This window comes from Typopeltis vanoorti, chromosome 19, assembly GCF_054136105.1.
Source record: "Typopeltis vanoorti isolate ZY-2024b chromosome 19, IOZ_Tvanoo_1.0, whole genome shotgun sequence".
Classification (NCBI taxonomy): Eukaryota; Metazoa; Arthropoda; class Arachnida; order Uropygi; family Thelyphonidae; genus Typopeltis; species Typopeltis vanoorti.
In genome coordinates, this window is record NC_143567.1 from 28,624,487 (window position 1) to 28,650,355 (window position 25,869).

General features: G+C 34.4%; 1 protein-coding gene across 6 annotated transcripts in view; it reads left to right on the forward strand.

Moving 5' to 3' along the window:
- The window catches only part of LOC150095948 (palmitoyltransferase ZDHHC14-like), a 291,158-nt gene that overhangs the window by 89,643 nt on the left and 175,646 nt on the right, over positions 1 to 25,869 (forward strand). For all 6 annotated transcript variants that reach the window (XM_090408860.1, XM_090408859.1, XM_090408861.1 and 3 more), the window contains one exon: positions 19,207 to 19,367. In XM_090408860.1, the coding sequence (XP_090264986.1) occupies positions 19,207 to 19,367 (161 nt within the window). The remainder of the gene's footprint in view (positions 1 to 19,206; positions 19,368 to 25,869) is intronic.

Below are 25,869 nucleotides of genomic sequence, written 5' to 3' on the forward strand. Positions count from 1 at the left end.
TCTTTCAAGACATGCAAGTTGGTAATGCCACCAACATACACAATCGATTTCAAATACCCCCACAGCCAAAAGTCACATGGAGTGATGTCTGGGGATCGAGGCGGCCATGCCGTTGGAAAAAACTGACTGATAACCTTCTCATTACTGAAATACTGGCATAAAAGGCGCTGTACTTAAAAGATGCTGTAGTAAAGTTGCATAATCCTTTTTGCCTGTGTTTACTGTGTTTACTTTCGGCTCTGGCAGCCCCAAAATTTTCCCTATCGGCGACTTTTGGTACTAAATTTTTTTTTTCAAATCATCTCCTTATGCCTTCAAAAGTCTCAATATAAAATTTGGTTTCATTCTGTGCATTAGTTTTAGCTACAGATACTCCAAAGCGGGATATGTGGCCACCCATTAATTTATGGCCACCCTGTATATATTCATAATAAAATGGAAGTCGAAGTAAATTAACTGCTAAGTAACCAAAAGTTTTAAACACATTAGTTAAAAAACCACTTGCCATTTGCAAGGGCTGAGTAGGCACAACTGCTGTTTGTATGTGCAGAGGTGAATTTTGAAAGAACTAAATGCTTTTGCATTAGTTCTTTCAAAACTGACCTCTTTCAAACTCAGATTTAGATTTGTTAATGATTGTTTCACATTTGTTACAGGCTTCACTAAAGGCTAAGAATGAAGTAGGAGTTTCACTCATGTTGATGTTTAGTTGAGAAAACACTCATCTAAAGATATTAACTCACTAAATTTATTTATCTAATTATTATGCCAGTGTTGCTTCTTGGTCATCAAGGTGCCTTCATAGGCAAAAATAAATACACTAAAGCATCTGCATCAGACACACCAACAGAAAGGCAACCACAGACTGAGTGTGAAAGGTTGGATCCTTCATTCTTGACCACAACTCTCTGGGTATAGTGAAGGAATCTTGCTGAAAATCTCAATATGATGTTCTTACACATTTTTCGTCATCAAATTCCTCCCATGTACCCTCAAAAGATCTTATATTTCTATCTTCTAAGGCACTTTTTACCATATCAATCCACCTATGTCTTGGTCGTCCTCTAGGTCTTTTTCCTACCAACCTGGCAGAGAACACTTGTTTTGCTAATCTTTCCTCTCCCGTTCTGTTTAACATTGTCTAATTACCCTTTTTATATATGGGTACTCTGAGAGCTCTACTCCAATCTGAAATCATCTGGAATTCTTCCCTCTGTCTAGGCCTTCTGAACTATGCAGTGCAGCCACTGTAAGACTTTTATACCACCATACTTCTGGCATTCTCTTTAAGTGACCACCTGAGATTAGCTCTGCTAATGCATTCCTGAATGCTGACAATGCCAGGTTCTTTCCTAATATCCTCATTTTTAATATGATATTGCCATTGATGCCATCTGTTCATGCCTCTAATCTTTCTCAAGACTCTCATATCTGCTGTCTCTAGTCTTTGGGGTCAAGTGTTTTACTTCTGTACTCAGCTCTCAGATCCATAAGTTAAAATTGGTTTGAACAGTGTCTTGTACACAGCTAATTTAGTGTTTTGATTAATTTCTCTCGTATTCCATATAAATGTATTCAGTTGACTTCCTAACATACTGGTTTTGTTAATTCTATTGTCTATTTCCATATTTAATTTACCATCTTCACTAAAAATTGTGCATAAGTAGTTGAAATGTTTTACTTGTTCTATAGGTTCTCTCACAATGCAGTTGATATTTTCAATGTTTCTGCCTATTTTCATTGTCTTTATCTTGTTATTGCTGACCTTCATACCATATCTATTACAACATTTATTCAATTTAGTCAGGGAATCTTGCAGACTTGTAGCAGATTTATTTAGAAGTATAACATCATCCGCATAAAGCAAAGAGCTGACATTAACATCTCCAATTTTGACATGTTTAATACCACTTTCTTTCATAATGTGATCCATATAGATAATGAATAACAGAGGGGATAATGTACATTCTTATCTGACACCAGATTTAACATTAAACCATCTTATACTTCCTTCAGTTCTAACTGCTGACTTACAACTGAAATAAAGATTAAGTATTGCTTGATATAATACCCCACTGACACCATATAACTGTAGCATTTTGAATAGTTTCTCTATCATGGCACCTTGTCATATGCCTTTTCCAGATCTACAAAACTTAAATATAGATCTTTGTTATGTTCCCATGATTTCTCAACTATCTGTCGTAAAGTGAAAATCTGATCCTGAGATATGGATATATATGAAAATCTGAATCTAGCTTGTTCTTCACCAAGCTTTTCTTCCACAATCCTTCTCAACTGTTTCTCAAGTATACTTGCATAAATCTTATCAGTAACACTCAGTAGAGAAATACCTCTGTAATTCTCACATTCAGTTTATTACCCTTTTTATATATGGGTACTATGAGAGCTCTACTCCAATCATCTGGAATTCATCCCTCTGTCGAGTCCCTCTGAACTATGCAATGGAGCCAGACTTTTATACCTCCATACTTGAACATTTCTGGTTGAATATCATCTACTCCTGCCGCCTTTCCACATTTCAGGCTTTTGATGGCTTTTTCTGCTTCAAGTATGGATACTGACTGCATGCCTGGTCAGTGTTTTTTACAACTGTGCTGTCATCACTGCTTGTTTCATTTAGCAATTTTTCAAAGTAATTACTCCATACTTCAAGGATATCTTTTTCTCCTCTTTTCATGTCACCTTTATCATCTCTAATTCCTTTTACAGCACTCTTTCCTCCATTCTTAAGCTTCTTCAACAACCTCCAGAATATTTTGCCACCTTCTTGATATTTATTTTCTATGTTCTTATATAAAAAGAGATTTTACACAGATTTTTCATCCAATCTTAACACATTCGGTTGTCTCACCTTAACCAAAATTCCACCTTTCACACTGTCTGCATTTGCCTTCCTGGCAGAATCGTTCTGGAAAATGGTTGATGTACCTGTGTGCCCATGTTTAGTGTATTTCTATGTGCCCATTAAGTTTCCTTGGTGACCAAAATGAAATATTGGCATAATAATCTAATTAGTGAAATAAATTTAGTGAGATGTTCTTTCCACTAAATATCATTATCATCTTCAGTTTCTTGATATGTACTCTTGATTTACGATCATACAACTATGACAGCACTACATGATTAAGTTGACATTATTAATAATCTCCTATCAACAATTTTCCTCCAAATTAGTCTATTATTGTCACCACTCCAGTATTGTTGTATCTTTATTATTATTAAAAGAACACGTAAGACCACAGTAATAACATTTTAATTCATAAGGTACAGCTATTTCATACTAAAACTAATAGTACATCTTCAGTGTCACACAAACAGTTATAGGAATGGAATACAAGTAACGAACAATCGGTGGATCACCTATTAAAATACACTTGTTGCCGCCACTGCTAGAAAATTATAGAAAATAATAATTAATATTTAAGATAATTGGTTTTTTATTGATTACATAAAATAAAAGTCTCCCAGATCTTCGAGAGAGAGAGACAATCATTTCGATTTAAATTCAGTCAGTACCAATTGATTCCCACGTATGTTCCTATCAACAAAATTTCCTCTTTATTGCCTTCTACAAAGCATAAACTGTCATCTCTATCTTTGGCTGGCATTTACCAAATACCATGTGAATGCGATGTTTCTTATTTTGGACAAACTGGCCGTTCTGTGGAAAAAAGAATTAAAGAATATCAATATTATATTGAATACAACAAACAGAAGTATGGTCTAGCACAACACAGTGTTAACACTACTCATAATATCCAGTGGGATAAAGCTATTCTCTTCCATAGATGCAGGTTCAAATATGAACGCCTTTTTAAAGAAAGTTATGAAGCTATTTTACACCAACCGAATTTAAATCAAAATGATTGTCTCTCTCTCTCTCTCTTGAAGATCTGGGAGACTTTTATTTTATGTAATCAATAAAAAACCAATTATCTTAAATATTAATTAATTATTATTTTCTATCATTTCCTAGCAGACAGCAACAATTGTATTTTAATAGGTGATCCACCGAATGTTCGTTACTTGTATTCCATTCCTATAACTGTTTGTGACACTGAAGATGTACTATTAGTTTTAGTATGAAATATCTGTACCTTATTAATTAAAAAGTTATTACCGTGGTCTTACGTGTTCTCTAAAAATAAGAATTGTTGTATCTAACATTTCATTCTTCTAAGGCACTCCTGACTGAATCAATCCACCTAGACCTTGGTCTTCCTCAGGGTCTTTTCTTATGATCATAACATCAAACTCTTGTTTTACTAACCTTTTCTTGCCCATTAGGTTCAAGTGACCATACCAACTTCGATTAGCTCTTCTCATGCATTCTTGAACGTAAACAATGTCAAATTCCTTCCTAATGACTTCATTTTCAATATTATTCTGCCATTAATTAATTTGTTCACTCCCTAATTTTTCTCAGAACTCATATCTCTAGTCCCTAATTTTTGATCAAGTGTTTTATTTCTAACCCAACTTTCAGATCCATAACTTACACCGATTTGAACACTGTGTTTTGTCTAATTTCTATCGTATAAATTTTTTCCACTGACTTCTTCTTTACCAACTTTACTCGTTCTATAGGCTCGTTCATTGGGTATGCAGTTGAAGTTTTCTATATTCCCGTCTATTTTCATATTTTTGTTGTTTTTATTGCTGATTTTCATGCCAAATTTGTTGCTGCTGTAATTCAGTTTAGTTAGAGAATCCTGGATGCTGAACACCAAAACATTGGATATGTTTTGGTGTTCAGCATTATCTGCTTAATGCTTCCAATCTTTAATTTTAATAGCTGGTTTAGTGTCACTTTCTTTCATAATGTGATCCATATAGATGATGAATAAGAGTGGAGATAACATGCATCTTTGTCTTACACTTGATTTTACATCGAACCATCTTTCTGTGTGTCTTTCATTTCTAACTGCTGACTTACAACTTAAACATTGACTCTGTATTGCTTTGTATAATGTTCCATTCATCCCATATAAAACTGTAGCATTGTGAAAAGTTTTTCTCTTAGAACTTTGTCATGTGATTTTCCAGATCTATAGAACTTAAATACAGATCCTTGTTATGTTCCCACAATTTTTCATCTGTCTCTTATAAAGTAACAATCTGATTTTGACAACCTCTGATTGACCTGAATCCCAATTGTTCTTCTCCCAGTTTCTCTTCCACAATTTTTTCAGCATTCTTTTCAAGAATGCTATTAGAGAAAGTCTTCCATAATTCTCATTTAGTTTTATAGTTTTATTCCCTTTTTTTTTTATAGATGAGAACTATGAGAGGTCTCCAATCATCTGGAATTCAACATTCTGACCAAGCTCTCTGAATTATGCAATGTACCCATTGCAAAACTTTTATATGTGATTACTGTGTTTTGAGTCATCAGGAGTATCAACCAAAAAAATTCCTCCACTTCCTACTCTGCAGTTTAGCTCTCCATGTATGCACATTTCTGATCGAATATCATTTATTGCAACTGTCTTTCCACATTTCAAGTTTTTAATGTTGTTTTTTTACCTCAAGTATTGATATGTACTTCTGTTTGCATTCCTCTTAAAATTTTTATTGCTGTTCTGTTTGTTTCATTTAGCAGTCTTTCAAAGTAATTTACAAATTTCAAAGTAATTACTCCATACATCTAAGATATCCTTATCTTCAGTTTTAATGCCACCTTTATCATCTTTGATTTGTTTTACAGTACTCTTTTCTCCATTTCTGAGCTTTTTCAACAGCCTTCAGAACGTTTTGCCATCTTCCTGATATTTATCTGGAAGATAAATATTCATGATTTTTGTTTAGCTACTTTTACACTTAACTTTCTTTCATTTTTCTCTATATTCTTTTAGGGCATCTGCTGACTTATTTGCTAGTAACTTTTGGTATGCTTTCTTCTTTTCCAGGACTGCTTAACCTTCTTGTGTCTACCATGGCACTCTTTTCATATTCTTGCAGACTATTTCACCACATCTCCTTAGCTGAATCAATCAACATTTTCTTGAGAGTTTGCCATTGAGACTACATGGTATGGTTCTTGTTTTTGAACTGTTTCATTCTTTCGTCAGTAATAATATTTGTATAGTTGAGTCTATAGTTTACCTATAAAAGCTGCTCAACTTTTAATTCTTTTTAAAATTTTTTTGCATATTGATTTTTTCACTTTGATATTTATTTTTATCCTGCTTAAAATTAAATATTGGTCACTTCCAGTTTCATATCCTCTGTATACACTCTTGTATTCTGAACCAGCATGAGGATATCATTATCAACAATAACATAGTCAATGAGGTTTTTCTTGTTTCTTCTCTCTGTGTGAACTTTTATACATATTTATGTTGGAACGTGGTGTTAGTAAATAGTCCCTAACCTGAGCAGAAATCCAGCAGATACTTACCATCATTATTAGCCTTGTTCTTTTCTCCAAACATTCCCAAATCAATTCTATATGCCTGATGGGATTCACTTTCTACTCTGCAGTTTAGCTCTCCAACAAGTGCTACTTTTGCTGTTTTTTTGCATCAGGTGCCTGCTTTTGATGACTCAAAAAATTCCTCCACTTCTTCCATAGTAGAACCTTTTGTGGGACCACAGATACAAATAAATTTCAATCTCCATTTCCCCATTTTGAAGTTCGCCCACATAACTCTACTTAAAACTGCTTTCCAATCAAGAAGTTTATCTATATGTTTGATGTTGAATGCTTTCACTACTCCTTCCTTTCCTTGATCATTATTGTCTAAATATAATATCATGTACTTATTATTTAGTAAGATCCGAACTGTTTTTGTCTTCTTTGTTTCAGTGCTGCCAGTTATGTCCATGTGAAAATTTCCAGTTCTTTTGCCAGCTCGGTTTCCTTTCTATTAATACTCCTTATATTGAGGTGTCTATCTTCAGTTCTTCTGCCATTGGGTTTGTTCTTCTTCTAGATGTTGAGCTTGAGTTGTTCCAGTAGCTGACTTTACTTTTGCACTGCTTTCTCTGGTTCCCCTGACAAAAACAGCAGGATCTTTCTTTAACTGGGCGATGCCCCAGCTGGCATGAAATCTCATCATGTTGTACCATCATATATATATATTTGTGGTTTAAGCAAAGAGAGAATACAGTTTGGTTTGAGAAGTCCAAATTTCTAGCCCATCCCTATTCATTCAGTACCCAGGGCACATCACATGAAGGTGAAATTGTACATTGGGTGAGAAGTCCTGGTCAGTTTTGCATATTCCTTAAAGGTGATGTGGAGGTCTCCTTCCAGTTTAGCTTTGATCCTTAAGTGGCCCCTTAAATGTCAATGAGTGATAATAAAATCTAAGCATGCATACCAGAGAAGTTGAAGTTTAGTGTCCTAAGCCACTTGTGATATGTTTTTTTTTTTTTTTTTATATTACACATCTTGGAAACTGTTGCTTACAATGGGCATTTTGATTTGAAAATTGAATGGAAAATGAAAGCCTCTGATTTTATCATTAATACTTTCTGTGACTCAATCAGAGCAAGTTTTCAGAGCTGGAGAGTGGAAATGAAGAGTAAAAGTTCTCGAAAGCTTCCCTTTGTTGCAAAGCCAAATGACATAAGGTTGGAGAGTGGCTGAGAGAAGAATGTTACACTAGACATGAAATATTGGATTGTCTTCTGATAGAATTGCTGATATAAGAAGGGCCCTGAACAATGTGCATAGAAGGAGAACTGGCTCAAAAAAAAAAAAAAAAAAAAAGAGGATAGAGTAAAATATTTGTTGGTAATTGAATAGTTCACTTTAGATCATTGCTTATAGCAAATATTTCAGTTTCTTTTCTAGCTTGGTCATAAGAATAAAAAAAAACATAAGCATTAAATTTTTCTTCCAATTAGGCTTCAAAGATGGACATCAAAGAGATCAGATTGATTTTCAGAATTAGGGAAGTAGTAAAAACAGGAGATGAATGATATGTAATGGGACAAGGAAACCTTTATCCTCTGTTAAGAAATATTAGACCACTACACAAAAGCACATTACTGCCCCTGTGGTGGAGAAAATCATCATCATCAAATTCCTGACATCTACCCTCAAGGGGTGTACAGGATATTATGATAGTACTACATGAAGAACTTACATCATTACTAACTTCCTATCAACAATTTTCGCCCAAATCAATCTGTTATCTCAAGACTCCAGTATTATCAGAACTTATATTTCTATCTTCTAAGGCACTTTTAGAGTGTAATTTTGACAGTTAAAGTAAACTGTGATTATTATATCCCCAATTTGGGGTTAATCAAAACCAGGAGATGAAGTTTGGGGAAGCAGATGTGGAAGAGTTTGAGGGTTTATTTTAGTTTTTATTTGTTTAATTATTTATTTATTATTTTTTTATTGCAGTGACGTTATCATATCTGTTTAAGTTTACTGTCATGGTGGTGTGGTACTTCAAAAGTGAAACAGAGGGAAAAGTTGCATACAGTGCAGTTAGACTAACTGCACTGCATAGATAGACAGAGGAGACAGACTCTTAGATATGTTGTTCAGAAAGCCTATGATCTCCATGCCATAAGATGCCTCTTGCTTTTCTCATACCATTACTTTTCTTCTCTCCAGGTATGATCTGACATTTTAGATAGCAGATGTTTTATGCACCAGCTAATCAAGAAGATTCCTAATATGTCCATTGAGTTTAATCCTGTTACTTTACTGCTGTACCATTGAATGGAGGAAAAATCCTAAAATTCTAGTGTTTTGCTTGACCTTGAAGGGGATCCCATGATGCCATCTTTTGCTCCGAGAACATTTTCCCAGATTTTTGATATAGATATACAGTCATTACGATTCAGGTTGGGGCGATGGAGCAAGGCCTCCACGCTTTCCTTGAACAAAACGTTCGAACCTATAACGGGATCTATGTAAGAGGCGAGTCCTGGACCAAAGGATGCTGTGATCAGTTTCAATCCCGTGTTGAGCCAATCCAGACTTTTCAGGTTTGTTGTGAAGAATGGATGATTGATGTTGGATTCTTTTTTCAAGCGAACGTCCAGTTTGTCCAAAATAAGAGAGATCACAGTTGCACGGAATTTGATAAACTCCAGGAAGAGTAAAGTTGAGTGTTTGTCTTTAGGAGAAGGAAAACGAGAAGACAATTTGTTAAAAGGTGAATACGTAGTTGTTAAATCATATTTCTTTAAAATTCTTGCGATAGGTTCTGAAATACCGGAGATATAAGGAATAAGCACTCAACGTATTGAAACTTTGTTGTTTTGTGGGGGATTGTAAGAATTGAGAAGACGTTGAGTACTTTTTTCTGAAAAGCCATTGAGTTTCATGTGTTGTTGGATAGTAGAAAGTTCTTTCTGTAAATAATCAAAAGTAGAACAATTAGTTTTGGCTCTTCTGATGAGGCATTTTATAATTCCTGTTTTTTGACATGGATGATGGGCTGATTCTTTAAGAATATAACAACCTGTGAATGTTTGTTTCCTGTATACTGTAGTTGTAAGAATATTTGAAGGTGATCGGATGAGGAGAACGTCTAAAAAAGATAACTGGTTGTTTTCTTCTAATTCCATAGTAAACTTTATGCGATGATGCAAGGAATTAATACTGTTTAAAAAGGAAGGTAAAACGTTTTTGCTGCGAGGCCAAATAGTAAATATGTCATCTATATATCTTTCCCAAAAAGATGGTTGAGGGAAAATAGATGCGAAGAGGACTTTTTCTAAATGTTCTAAATAAAAGTTGGCTAAAGCCAGAGAAAGAGGACTTCCCATGGGCGTTCCTTCTACTTGGCTATAAAATTTGTTTTGACATACGAAATCGAATAGTTTTATAATATCTTGAGGAAAGATGTCAGCAAGTAATATGTTATGTGACACTTACTCATGACAGGCTATAAACATATAATACATTATACTGTGATGTGTGAGTAGTATTTTTATTTTATTTTATTTATTTAATCTATTTCTTATTTATTTTTTGTGATTTTTTTGTATACAGTTATTTTGACTGTATACAAAATTCGTATTTATTTTTGACATAATCCAGAAGACCAAATGTGCAATTTTTTCCAAGCCTTGCTCAAATATTTCAATGCTCATATTTCAGTGCTCAAACAAAGAGGCATACAAGTTTTAAAGTGGCTACACTGTGTAATTCAGAAGGCCTGGTCAGGGGGTCACATTGTCGCATTCCTAATGATTGGAGTAGAGCTGTCATAGTACCCATCTGTAAAATGTGAAATAAAACTGAATGTGAAAATGAGAGAGGAATTTGACTGCTGAGCATTCCTGATAAGATTTATGCAAATATACTTAAGAAATGGCTGAGAAAAATTGTGGGAGGAAAACTTTGAGAAGAACAAGCTGGATTCAGGCCAAATAGAGGATGCCAGGATCAGATTTTCACTTTAAGACAAATAATTGAGAAACCTGGGAATATAACAATGATTTGTATTTAAGTTTTGTAGACCTGAAATTGCATTTGACAAGATGCCAGGAAAAAAGCTGCTCAAAATGCTACAGTTGTATGGTGTAAATGTGACATATCAAGCAATACATAGCCTATATTTGAATTATAAATTGGCAGTTAGAATTGAAGGGAGTACAGAAAGATAGTTTGTTAAATCAGGTGTGAGATAAGGGTGTGTATTATCTCCACTGTTATTTCATCTATATGGATCACATTATGAAGGAAAGTGGTCTTAAAACCTGATATTACAATTGGAGAGACTTGCAATTATGATTACAATTACAATTCTGCAAGATTGCCTGACTAAATTGAATAACTGTCTTAATAATGTTGGTATGATAAGCAGCAATAAAAAGACTGAGATATTGAAAATAAGTAGAAACATTGAAAACATCAAGTGCATCCTGAATGGAGAACCTACAGAACAAGTGAATCATTTCAGCTATTTAGGTACAATTTTAATGAAGATGGCATGGAAATAGGCAGCAGAATTAGCAAAGCTGGTAGAAAGTCAACTGAATAAATTTATTTGGAATAAGAGAGAAATTAGTCAAAACACTAAACTAGGTGTATACAAAAGGTGTTCAGGCCAATTTTAACTTATGATATGAGAGTCAGGTTAGAAATAAAACAGATGATCCAAGACCTCAGCTATGAGAGTCCTGAGAAAGATTAGTGGACTGAACAGATGACATCAATGGCAGTATCACATTAAAAATGAGGATATTAGGAAAGAACTTGACATTGTTAGCATCTATGAATGTATTAACAGAGCTAGTATGCACACTTAAATAGAATGGAAGAAGAAAGGTTAAAAAAAAGTGTTTTTTTGCCAGGATGTCAGGAAAAAGACCCTGAGGAAGACAAAGATCTAGGTGGATTGATACAGTAAAAAGTGCCTTAGAAGACAGAAATATAAGATCTGATAATATTGGAGTCTTAACAGATTAATTTGGAGTCAAATTGTTGATAGGAAATTATTAATGATGTAACTTTTTTATGTAGTACTATCATAATATCTTGTACATCCTCTGAGGGTACATATCAGGAATTGATGGTGATTTCTTGCATAATCCAGAAAACCAGATATGGAATTTTTTTCTCAACCATTTCAGGCCTCCAATAAGTGGAAAAGATTGCTTCAATGGGGATGAAATCGGCTTTTACTAAAAGACATTCATAAACACAATTTCCATGGTTGGATGCAAATGGACAGCCTATTGGTTGGAGAGTGAGTGAGTGAGTGACTGTTCACTCTACCTACCTGGATGGCAAAATGGTCAGGAATCCAGTGTTGGAAATTGTCTCAAAAAAATTGATGAAATTTTCAAACTGAATAATGTCTGCATGTCAGTTTTTCACCTTAATAAATGTTGTTTTTATTAGATTTCAGTGTTTCTGTGAACATCGTCTTCTGGATCTTGGTTACAAGCAACAACTGTGAATATAAGAAATTAAGTTATATGAAACTGGGTAAAAAAGCAAAAAAGATAAAATCCATTAAGGCAACCAATGACTTTTCAAGAATGTCTGGAAACATGGAATACACATATAATATACATGCCTTATTTTATTTCTCTTTGAGTTTAATAACTTTACACAAAAGTTAAAAGAAACAGATACTTTGTTTGTTAACAAAATTTCATCTACAATTATTGAGACATTCTCAGGGCTAGAGTGATCATAATGGGAGCAAAAAAAAATTTTTTTTTGTTTTGTTTTCTTGAACAGATTGAATCCTTGGAAAATGGAATGAGAAGGGCTATTCCAGAGAACTCCAGTATGTGGAATGAAAGAGGATGATGTTCAATTAGTGGATGAATGCTAACCAACAGCTCCTTATGTTTTTGCATGTTTAGATGAAAGTGGAGAAATTAGGATGACCGTTTTAGTAAAGCAACACCCATATAATATCTATAAAAGGCATAATGCAGAAACATCATTAAAAATTAGCATGATGGTACAACATAATGTGATTTTTGTGGCAGCTGGAGCATGGCCTGGTTAAACAAGCCCCCCTCCCCACTCACTGTTTTCATCAGGGAACTAAGGTGAAAAGTCAGTTAGTGGAACAAACATATCAGAAGAATTCAAGATAGGGACCATCAATGTAAGAGTATTAATGGAAAGGAAATCATACTTGCAGAAGAACTGGAAATGTACCACATAGATATAATTGGTGTTACTGAGACAAATTACACTAAAATATGAGATTCTACTAAATAATAAGTGTAGGATGTTATATTTAGGCAATAATCATCAAGGAAAGAGAGGAGTAGCAGTAGCATTTAACACAGACCATAGGCACAAATAAGTTTCATTGTCCATTTCTCCTTCGGGGATGCTTTAGGGTCAAAGCTATATAACTTAGAGGAGACCTTCACATAGCCTTTAAAGGAATGCAGAGAACTGATCAGGGCTTCTGACCTCATGTCCAGCCCTCACCTTCTCGTGGGTGCACCCTTTTAGGTATCTACCTGGATACTGAATGGACGAGGATATGCTGGCAATTTGGGATTTAGCTGACCAAATTGTATTCTTAGTGGCTTAAACCAAAATTTCAAATGATGGAACAACATGACAGAATTTCATGTTGGCTGGGGCGTCGCCCGGTTAAACAAGGGCCCCCATTGTTTTCGTCAGGGAACCAGGTCAAACAGCGAAACATCAGCTACTGGAACAAATCCTAAAACTTACCCCAACTCAACATCACTAGAGTTCAAGATCGGTACTATCAACATAAGAAGCCTGAACGGCAAAGAAATGGAGCTAGCTGAGGAATTGGATAAGTACCAGATCAACATAATAGGAGTGACTGAAACAAACAAAAAAAAAAAAAATGGTGATGTTTCCGAGCAATAAATACAAAATGTTACTTAAATATAAAGAGCTAATAAGCTTCATTTCGGCAACAAAAACATTATTTAAATTAAGGGGATATTAAATCCCACATTGTTTTAAAACCGAATAAGAAACTCAAAGATTGGAATCAGAGAGTTTCTTGCCGAATATAGTATAGTAAACTATAAAGTATCGGCGATCACTAAGCGTCCGCTAAATGCAAGTGGCCCAGCACGTAGTGCAATACCGGAAATCTCGCAGCAAAGTCGGTAAAGTTCTGATCACTATTCTTAGGTATTTACCATAATGTAAAAACACATTTCCTAGGAAATGTATGCTGTTATTACATTATGGTGGTGAGGTCACTACCCAGACCGGTTTCAGCCTTTTTTGAGGCTTCATCAGTGAGTAGCTAGACCGAGTTAATACCAAAGTGTATAGCGAAAAGAACTTTATACTCTGTTATACGAGTTTCCGAACAGGTGCAACCATTAAGTTACTTAAATATAAAGAGCTAATGTTTTAAAACCGAATAATGTGGGATTTAATATCCCCTTAATTTAAATAATGTTTTTGTTGCCGAAATGAAGCTTATTAGCTCTTTATATTTAAGTAACTTAATGGTTGCACCTGTTCGGAAACTCGTATAACAGAGTATAAAGTTCTTTTCGCTATACACTTTGGTATTAACTCGGTCTAGCTACTCACTGATGAAGCCTCAAAAAAGGCTGAAACCGGTCTGGGTAGTGACCTCACCACCATAATGTAATAACAGCATACATTTCCTAGGAAATGTGTTTTTACATTATGGTAAATACCTAAGAATAGTGATCAGAACTTTACCGACTTTGCTGCGAGATTTCCGGTATTGCACTACGTGCTGGGCCACTTGCATTTAGCGGACGCTTAGTGATCGCCGATACTTTATAGTTTACTATACTATATTCGGCAAGAAACTCTCTGATTCCAATCTTTGAGTTTCTTATTCGGTTTTAAAACAATGTGGGATTTAATATCCCCTTAATTTAAATACAAAATGTTATATTCAGGAAATGACAGTCAAGGAAAAGAAGGAGTAGCCATAGTATTCAACACTAAATATGAGGCTAATCTTCTTGAATGGCAGACAAGTTCAAGTAGAGTGATGTGGGCAAATATGAGACTGGGGAACTGGACAATGAGACTTATTTGTGCCTATGGTCACACAGAAGGTTCTACTAAGGTAGAAGTGGAGGAATTTTTTGAGGCTTTGAAGAGAGCAACTGACACAATGAAAAAGGAAAAGTTGGTCCTTGTTGGGGATCTAAATAGCAGAGTAGGAAATTATTGTCAGACATACAAAAATATATTGGGAAAATTTGGAGAAAAGAGCAAAGCTAAGAATAATGGCAAATACCTGTTGGATTTCTGCTCAGGTCATGGACTGGTTATTACTAACAATGTTCCAACATAAAAATGTGCACAAATGTACATGGAGAGAAGAGGCAAGGAATAAGAAAAGTCTCATTGACTATGTTATTGTTGATAGTGATGTTTTCTCCCTGGTGGCAGGACACCAGAGTGTACAGAGGATTTGAAATCGGAAGTGATCACTATTTAGTCTTGAGCAGGATAAAATTGAATTTCATATTGAAAAGAAGAACATGTAAGAAAGTTGTAAAGCAAATAAAAGTTGAGCAGCTCTCAGATGTGAACTGTAGACTAAAATACACAACCATTAATGATAGTACTACATTTTTCATGTAGTACTATCATATGGTGTACACCCCCCTTGAGGGTATATATATATCAGGAATTTGATGATGATGATGCCCATTTTGAAGTTTAACCTACTTGAAATTGCCTTCCATATTAAACCCATATAAACGCCTTGTAATCAATGTGTTTATATGGGTAAACTTCAAAATGGAGAAATGAACAATGAAACTTATTTGTGCCTATGGTCCCACAGAAGGTTCTCCTAAGACAGAAGTGGAGGAATTTTTCAGATCATTAGAGAAAGCAGCCTACATAAAAGAAACAGAAATGCTGGTCATTATTGGAGATCTAAACAGTAGAGTAAGAAATGAATCACAGATATCTATATAGAAATGTTTTGGAAAAATTTGGACAAAAGGGCAAGGCTAATAAAAATGGTATTAGTACCTGCTGGACTTTTGACCTGGATACAGGTTAGTATAACTTATACCATTCCAACCTAAAGATATGCACATGTTCACATGGAGAAACACACACAAGAAATAAGAAGTTTCATTAGCTATATTATTGTTAATAGTGATGTCTTCATGCTGGTTCAGAATACAAGAGTATAACAAATATTTAAAATTGTAAGCGACCATCATTAATTTTAAGTATATTAAAATTAATATAACATTGAAATGAACAATATCTGAGAAAAATTTTTAAAATAATTAAAGTTAGGCAGCTTTTACAGGTGAACTCTGTACTCAACTATATAAACATTATTCAAGAAAAATGAAACACTTCGAAAACAAGAATGGAACCTTGGAGTCTCACTGGCAAATTCTGAAGAAAACATTGATTGATTCAGCTGCGGCGGCATGTGGTGAAGGTCACCTCAATAATAGAAAAATAAGAACACAGTGTTGGACACAAGAAGTTACAGAAGCAGTCCTGAAATAGAAAAGAAGGCATACCAAAAGTTTCTAGCACATAAGTCAGTAGATGCCCTAAGAACTCTTATAGTTCTTATCTATAAGAAGGGAAATGAAACTGAATGTGAAATTCACAGAGGAATTTTTATAGTAAGTGGTCCAGATAAGATTTCTGCAAGTATACTTGAAAAGGGGCTAACAAAAATTGAGAAATCATGGGAATATAACAATGATCTGCACTTGAGTTTTGTAGACTTGGAAAAAGCATACAACAAGGTAAAGCTTTACAAATTGCTTCAATTATATTGAGTAAATTGACCATTATATATAGAGCAATGCATAGTTTATGTTTAAGTTGTTAGTTATCTGTTAGAATTGAAAGAAATGTGGAAGATATTTTGATATAAATTCAGTTGTAAGAAAAGCATGCAAATCTCTACTCTTATTCATCATCTTTTGAATCACATTATGAAAGAAAGTGGTATTAAACCTATTAGAATTGGAGATTTCAAACTTAACTCTTTGCTTTATGCAGATAATATACTCCTAAACAAATTCAGTGCAAGGTTTCCAGGATTCTCTAACTAAATTGAATAGCAGCTGTAACAAATTTAGAATGAAAATCAGCAATAAAAAGACCAAAAATTTGTAAATAGGCAGAAACAGAAATCTTCAACAGTATGCTCAATGGAAAACCTATGTAACAATTAAAATATTTCAGCTATTTAAGCAGTTTTTTGTGAAGATGACAAATTACATAAATATAGAAATAGACAGCAGAATGGGCAAAACTAGTGGGGTAGGAAGCCATTTGAATAAATTTATACCAGATGTGAGAGAAATTAGCCTGAGAGTTGGCTTATACATAAAACACTTGATCAAAGGCTAGAGACCATAGATATTAGAGTTCTGAGAAACTTTGGTGAGTGAACAGATGGCATCATTGGCAGAATCATATTAAAAATGATGTGTTGTTTGTTTAGGTGGCTAAGGAAAGTGTTTTTTTGTATGGCAAAACGCTTTCTACCTACAAAAAGAAGGCACAGTTATGGGCTTGCCATTCCCCCCCCCCCCTTTTCTAACTTTTATATGGAACATTTTGAGCAACATGCTCTGGAATCCTCTCCTTTAAAACCCAAATTCTGACTTGGATACGTCGACGATGTTTTAGCGATCTGGCCCCATGGCTGCCAGACACTAGACACACAAACGCATACAGTTCACAACCGAGATTGAAAAACAGAATCACACTTCCATTTCTAGATACACTTATCACATGTCTTCCTTCTGGCAGTCTTTCCTTCACTGTTTACCAGAAACCGACACATACTGGCCAATATATACACATAAACTCCTACCACCACCCAACACAAAATCTAGGTGTCATTAATACTCTAAAAAACAAGACTTTGAAGATCTGCTCCAATGAACAAGTGCTGAAAGACGAATTTAAAGTTATCAGCAATACTTTTCTAAAATTTCTAAAACACTATTAACAAAATTCTCTACAAGACCTCAATAAAAAACAAAGATAAACCAGACTACAATAAAACTATAACCATTCCTTACATTAAAGGGACATCAAATAAAATAAACAGAATACTACAGAAATATACATAAGCCACCTTTAAACTTTCTGCAAAATTAAAAAGTTTACTCAACTCATCCAAAGACCCATTCCCTCCACTGGCCCACCCCGGAGTATACCATATTTATTGCACCTGTGATATATCATATATAGGGGAAACAGGATGCACAATTCCTATCAAACAAAAGGAACGTAAAATGACATATTAAATATAATAACTATGGTAAAGCTGGCCTTTCTGATCATGCCCTGAACACTTGACATGGAATTGACTGGAAAAGCACCAGTTGTTTACATCACACCAAAACATGGTATGAACGCAAATGTAAGGAAGCCTGTGAGATTCTTATCAACCACCCCAATCTGAATGATAATAATGGTCTAAAAATCCCAAGCATATGGAAGGCACATATTCCACCCATGGAACCTGTCTCCCTAAGAGTTAACTATAAACAGGACGGTAGATAATCCAGAATCCTAAATCTAATATAACAATTGTAATGTTAAAAATAGGACATCATTGTTGCTATAAGAAAACTATCTATAAGAAAGAATGTTTCTTAAATAGAATTTAGCTTTGATGTAGTTTCTAAATAATTAATTAATTTGTAATTTTATCTGTATTTTTTTTCTTTTTTCACTAGAGGTAGAATAACCGGTGATCAAATCATTGTTTCTTTAGCTTACTGTGTGAAATGTAACTCAGCTTGTCTTTGTATATTTGTATGTTCCAGATGATGACCTTAATATGAAGGTCGAAATGTCAGGAAATTAAAAGAGTGATTTATAGCACGGTTGTAAAGTCCATAATTTCTAAAATGAATGCTGATCACCAGGCAACACTAAAAGAAAGGAACTATACTGAACCTCCACTACCATCATCATCTACACCAACACCATCTACTGCCCACCACCACTAGTATTTTTTGTCTGTAAATTGCATTGTGTTCTGAAGGCCGATTTGTCTGTATATGGGATGAGAAACCCGAATTACCAGGAGGGAAAAAAAGCTGCTACCTCCGTATGAGATGGGCTAACTCACCTTTTGATCAATATCATAGTCAATTTGTTATTAATAAACTTCAGCCTTTATTTTAAATATTGATGTATTTAAAGTAAATCACCACTAATGCTGTATCATTTAAGGATTTAATAAGAATTTGCTATCTGGGCATGTAAATTAGGAGTAGCTTGGATGTAGGTTTTTATGGGGATTTTTTGTCCCCCCCTCCCCCCTCATTGGAGGTTAGAGCAGTAGAGTAATGACTGACCAATTTAGTGATATTTTTGCATACTGTTTAAATTGTAATATAACTTTTTTTCTGTGTCTGTGCATGTGTACTTCAGATGATGACCTTAATATGAAGGTCAAAACATTGGGAAATTAACTCCTAACATGATAGTAGTCTCCATAATTTTACCATAACAAACAAAGAGAATAACACCGATTTTTGTGCTGATTCATATATTTTTGAATTTAATTTAAAAAAAAAAAAAAGAGAGAGAGAGAGAGACTAGCAAAGCATGTATTCGACATTCTCTTTAACAAATGTAAGTAAAGATGTATTGGCCAAAGACTGTTGCAGTTTTAGCTTCTTCAGTATTTTTTCTTTTAATAAAAAGTTCAATAATCAACTTTTATATAATGTCCATTAAATTACTTCCATGTGTAATGTGTGTTGTTATTTCATTTCATACAGCTGTCCATATCTGCTTAAGGAAATCAACATAGCAGTCCCTGTAGTTGGTGCAGTTTTATTTCTCTTTGTTATGTGCACATTGTTAAGGACTAGTTTTAGTGATCCTGGTGTTATACCCCGAGCCACACCTGATGAAGCTGCTGATACTGAAAAACAGATAGGTAATAATAATCTTCTGAATATGGAGTTCTGTTGTTAAAATACATTCTTATTAGAGTTGTGATATAGCTGCAAAAAATAATGTCTCCTGTGCATCAAGTGACAGCACATCAAAGACTGATGGTGGACCCAATACTCTTTTTTACAAACCTTTTTCTGACACATCCTTTATCATCATTAAATTATTTTTGTATATATGACATTTGTTTATTTATTTTTATCCAAATTTTAGCAAATTCAGAAATTTTTGTAATCATAATAGATAAGAGAAATCCTGATTTATTTATTGAATGAGGTTACTTTTGTAAAAATGAATTTTGTCATAAAATATGTATTTCAAAATTGATTTATTAATATGGTAGTCCCTCAATTATCCAACTCTAGTGGGAGAGCAGTTTTGCCAGTTAGATAACTGAAGGTACAGTTACCTCGTATTGTCTGAAGTTGACTTACTAATCCATTCAAGTATTGGTTAATCGAAGGTTCATTCTTTTGAAGGTCAGATAATTGAAAGATCACTATATTACAGATTTAACTATTTATATATCATAACTATAGAAATGGGAAAAAATTAACAAAAGCATATTTATAATAAAAAATATATTTATGAAATATTATTACAAAAAATTTTATTGTTATTTATATTAATGGCATGTTCTTCTTTTATAAATAGTATTAACTATGGAATAACATGCAATACTACAGTAAAAATAAATTTATTATGTAAATATTTCATCTTATGTATTGTAAGACATCATCAGTACAAACAGCTAACAACAAGAAAGAATTGAATAAAGAAAAACAGTAGAGCACATGTGTTAAATTGGAATCCCCCTATGTATACAGTCGTGTGTTCATGGATTAAAGCTGTTGGGCTGAAAATAAACATTCATGTTTGCATATGGATCTATGCAGTAGCTTGGTGTTTTCCCATTGGATCCTGTGATTAGTGTTTTCAATTTCATGTTGTGCTAGCCAAGATTTATGAGGTTTGATAAGCCGCATGGTCTTGATGTTCAGAGATACATTTATTTACAGATCTGCCTATTTATACATAGTAAGACAAGTTGGATGAACATGACACTTGGTATATATACACCAGATATCATCATTAGTGAGAGTTTGTCTTTTGAAGAAGGTAGCAAGTTATGAATTTGGTTGATAGGTAGCAATGAGTTGATATTTTTTCATAAGTTTTGCCATACGTTCAGAGATTCTGGTATAGCATTCCTGTGGACTTCTTGTCTAGGTTGCTGTATAGGAGAGTTAATTATTTTTGGGGTTATTCTTGGATGATTTAGTAAGGCTGTTTCTTTGACAATTTCTAGTTCTTATTTTAGAGATTCTTCAGAAGAACAAATCTTGTGTGCTCTTGATACGAGGGATTTTATTATGCCGTATTTTTGAGATGAATCGTGGGCTGATGTATTGTGGATATAACAACCTGAAAAAGTTGGTTTTCTATAGATATTTTGTGTACATCTTCATGTGTACATCTAGAAAGGAAATACCTTTTGATGATTCTTTTTCAAGTGTGAAAACTTAATATGAGGATATATTGTAGGTTGCTGAAATATGTCAGGTTGGTGCAGGAGATGTACAGAAATAAGACAAGAATTCGGACCTGTCTGGGACAGACGGAAAGTTTTCAAGTAACAGTTGGCTTGCATCAAGGGTCAGCATTAAGCCCGTTTCTGTTTAATATTGGATTGAGGTGGTAATGGAGGAGGTGAGAGAAGACGCTCCTTGGACAATGTTGTATGCAGATGACATCTTGCTGCATGCAGATTCAAGAGAAGAAGTGGCAGCTAAACTGGAAAGATGGAGGAAAGTACTGGAAGAGAGAGGTATGAGACTGAGCAGAAGTAAGACAGAGTATATGTGTTGCAAAGTGGACGGCAGAGACAGATCTGAAGCTTAAAGGAAATGTCATCAGGAAGGTGAAGGACTTTAGATACTTACCACAGCGGAAGAAGATGGAGGGACTGAGAAGGAAGTGGGATGCAGGATACAAGCGGGTTGGAGGAACTGGAGAGAGATGGCAAGGAGAGCTATGCGATGAGTGTGCCGATCAATCTGAAAGGCAAAATCTATAGGACAATAGTGAGGCCAGCTATGATGTATGCTATGGAAGCTGTGGCCCTGAGGAAAAATAACATCAGCAGGATGGAGGTAGCGGAGATGAGAATGCTTAGGTAGATGTGTGGCGTGACCAGAAAGGATCATCTGAGAAATGACTATATAAGGGGAACGGCGAAAGTTACAAACTTTGGAGCAAAGATACAGGAGGCAAGGTTGAGATGGTTTGGTCATATGATGAGGAGGGAGGAAGAGTATGTGGGAAGAAAGGTCATGCAGTTGGATATGCAAGGAAGGAGGAAGCATGGGTGGCCAAAGACGAGATGGAGAGAGCAGGTAGAAGAGGACTTGAGGATGAAGAACTTGGATGTGGTGACAGCTCAAGACAGGAGGATGTGGAGGAGACTATCATTAACAGCGACCCCACTTAAGTGGGACAAGCTGCAGAAGAATTGTAGGTCGTTGATTTTTTTTTTTTTTTTTTTTTTTTTTTGTAGAAATGAGTGGAGTTCTGGTTCTGTGTGACTCCAAACTGCAAAAACCTTATCAACATACCACAGCTATATTGTTGGTTTTGTGTGAAGAGAGAATTTCTTTATTCTAGGTGTTCGAGATAAAAGTTGCCTAAGTTAGGTGATAAAGGTAGGCCTATTGCAATTCTTTCCTCTTGTTTATATATTTTATCTTTCCATATGAAGTAACCAGATGTAATTGTAAATTTGAATAAGTCTGCTATGTCTGATGGAAAGTTTTGGACTAGAAATTCTATTGTCTCTTTGTGAAGAGAGAGAGACAATGTCAGAGCTTACCAACATGTCTGTATCTGCCAGTTTAATGTCTTTTATTCTTGTAAGAAATTCTATGGAATTTTTTTTTATTGAAGAAGCTGAGTTGCTAGTGTGTGGGCAGAAAAGGCTAGACAGAAAGCTTGATGTTTTATATGTAGGACTGCCAATAGAATCCACAATAGGTCTAAGTGAACAGCTGCTTTTATGTAATTTTGGTGAGTCATATATTCTAGGTGGATCTTGCATGGTATGTTCTGAGTCTTTTGATGGGGAGTATGTATTGCAATCATGAGGAAGTATTTTCATTTTTCAATCATATGATTTGGCATTTAAGACTACAATTATCTTTGTGGTATTACTATTGTCAGCTTTGGTGATAACTATGTTTTTATTTTGTTTTAAGGACTTCGAGGCTTTTAATTCTGGCACAACATGGAATTGAAAAGACTAACCACAGGATCTAATGGGAAAACACCAAGCTGCTGCTGCATAGATCCATATATAAACATGAACATTTTTACAAATAAAGTGCTGAAGCCCTACTTCATAGACCTAACCTGAATCATAACGACTGCCTCACTATTCAAAAAGCGTGGAAAATTATTATCCTCGAGTGTATTAAATAAATTGTAATCTCTTATACATATTTTATTTTTAACTAATTTTAATTATTTTCAGACCAATAGTTTTAAGCAATTAGCATGCAACTGTATACATAGAGGGATTTCAATTTAATGTATGCACTCTACTGTTTCTTTATTCAATTCCTTATTGTTGTTTGCTGTTTGTACTGATAGTCTTACAGTATGTAACACTAATATTTATGTAACAAATTTATTTTTACTGTGGTATTAAGTGTTATTCTATAGTTATGGATACTTCACAGGTGTCATACAAGAAAATAAATGGCATTAAATAGGGCTGAATGGCCTTGTCTACTTCCTACAGGAAAATAAAAGGCATTATCTAATTTTTTTTTTTTTTTTAATTTCAAAAAAAGTAGAAAAAATAATTTTAAAACAGTATGACTATTTTAAAAATATATTTATTAGATATAATTTTATTTATTTCAGAAAGAAAGGAAATTTAGCAATGTTTTGTGTGACTCAGCTAATTTAACATATTGACGGTCATTAGTGTAATTTGTAATCTTGTCGTCACTACTACCATGAGGTTGTTAGTATTTTCGGTTCATAAATATATATTTGATGATACATTTTTCACTTAACCACAAACATTTTTTTTAGTAAAAAAAAAAAATCTTCAGAGCTTGTATGATTATATTATTGGTTAAAAGATTCTAGTAAGATAAATAAAATTCAAGGTGGGAAGCATGCAACTAGTATATTAATATTCAGTAAGAAAAATACGGTATGAGATCACTTGCAGTTGGCATCCTGATGTAGATAGTCAACTACGAGTTACCTTGTAGTTGGCAGTCAACCTGTTAATAATGTTATGTTCTAAAGCTTAATATCTACTTTCTTATATATTTGCAAGAAAGAAGATATCAGCAGTCTGTTTCATTACTTTTACTGTGTAGAATTTATGGAGGCAAAAACACACATATTAGAGCATTTACTTTACTTATAATTAAGAAAATAACACTTAATGTTTCGACCTCTCTCTATAGAGGTCATCATCAGGAAAATGTACATTTGAGCAAGATGCAAGCCACGTGACATTACACAAAAGTAAGCTAAATCTAACTGCTTTGTTAATCATTTATGCTAGCCTGACCTCTGATGAAAAAATACTAATAAATAAATATAATAAAATAAATAAAATAAAAATCAAATTAAAAATAAATATATATAATAAAATTAGGAAAGTATATTTAATGTTTGGTAGTCATGGGGCCAGATGGCAAATATATTGTCAGCATATCTGAGCCAAACTTTGCGCTTTAGATGCTGACTCTACAGCTTATTGCTTGAAGTCTTCCATGTAAAAATTAGCTATGGGTGTGTGTGTGGGGGGGGGAAGTGATGCGCCCATTGCCATACTTCTTTTTCAAGGTTGAAATTATGTTGCCACAACAAACACCCACAGCAAAGTACTTGGGCAAAGAGGACTGTGATACTGTGCAGACATTTGTTCTGTATAAGAAGATTTGTGTCATTGATCGAGTAATGGTTAAAGGATGTTTTTAATTTCATTTATGAAGTTGTGTATTTTTTTTTTATATAAGGGGGGGAGGATGGAGATGACCTACCATCTTGAGTTTAGCTGTCAATTCCTTCAACTATTGGTCATAGTGATGCATTTGTTTTGTGTATTTTTGGCAGGCCATAAATTCTGGGAGCACTGAGCTTAATGTGGTAAGAGCTTTTTAATTGTTCCCTCCAGCTAAGTGATGACTGATTTGATTAATTCTATTGTTTTCTTTTTGGTGTAGATTATAGATAATCAATTGCCATATGTTTTGGTTGGATATCAATTGGTTCATTTTTTCAAGGTAAGCTGTCTGATTGAGAACAGCCATAGTATTGCCTTTGTTTACCTTCATGATAACAATATGTTTGTTATTTCTTAGAGATTTAAGATCTAATTTTTTTGCTTTGGTTAAATTGCAACTTAGTTGTTTATTATAATTTAGTATATTGGCTGTTTCTATCCATATTTTATCAGCTATATTAGGGGAAAGGAATTTTAGACCTCTTTTGATGTGGTAAATGAAGTCTAATTTGTTGACTGACCTTGGTAATAGTGTAGTTTAAGCCTTTTTGCAGAAGTGCAAGTTCTCTTTCATTAAGGTTATGTCTGCATATGTTGATAACTTGACCATTGTCCGTTGCTGGTTGGTTGTTGCTCCTTACTTCATTTATTAGTGATTGGCTGCTCCTCTGGACATAGTGTCTTGATTGTCTGTTGCTTTCTTGTTGTCAGTCTTTGGAATTTTGCTATTAGTTTTTCTTTGTTTTTACATAGGACGTGCTTTGCAGAGTTGTCTGTCATCCTCTCTAAAATATTCCAAATATAGGGATTTACACACGATTACGATAGGTGGTGCCTGTGAATAAGCTACGTTAAACTTGTGCCCCACATTTTATCATTATTGTGTTTTTTCATGCAAAATAATCAGTAAATGGAAAACTAACAGAGTGTACCAAAGAGCTGATTACTTCTGCACAACCTGTAAGTACCCATAGTCCATCAAATTAGTTATCCTTACAATTAAAAACCAGCCACGTACTCCTGTACGAAGTAAAGATGGCAGCAATAAAGGGCAATGATGAAAGAGTACCTTGAGTCTCATCAACTTGGCACTGTCAATCGCAGGCAAACCCAATGACAACATAAAGTGCTGCAGCTGTAAAACTGAAGTTTTCAAAAAAAAAAAAAAAAAAAAAAGAGTACATTGTGCAATTTCTGTTGCCACTGGCTACGTGCTTCTTACACAAAAATAGATAGATCAGTGCACAAGCTCTTTATCGATCTCAACCAGCCTTTTTTCTGTTTGTTGTGCATCCCTTCTGTAAAACAGCTTCTGAACTTAGACAGACGAGTCGAAAATCTCAAACACCACCACCACCTTAATACTATTATCGAACCCTTCTTTTCCAAAATCTGAATGCTGGAAACTAAGCTTCAGCTACTTGACAATCAGCATCCCATCGCAAGTGCTTCCTTGCTC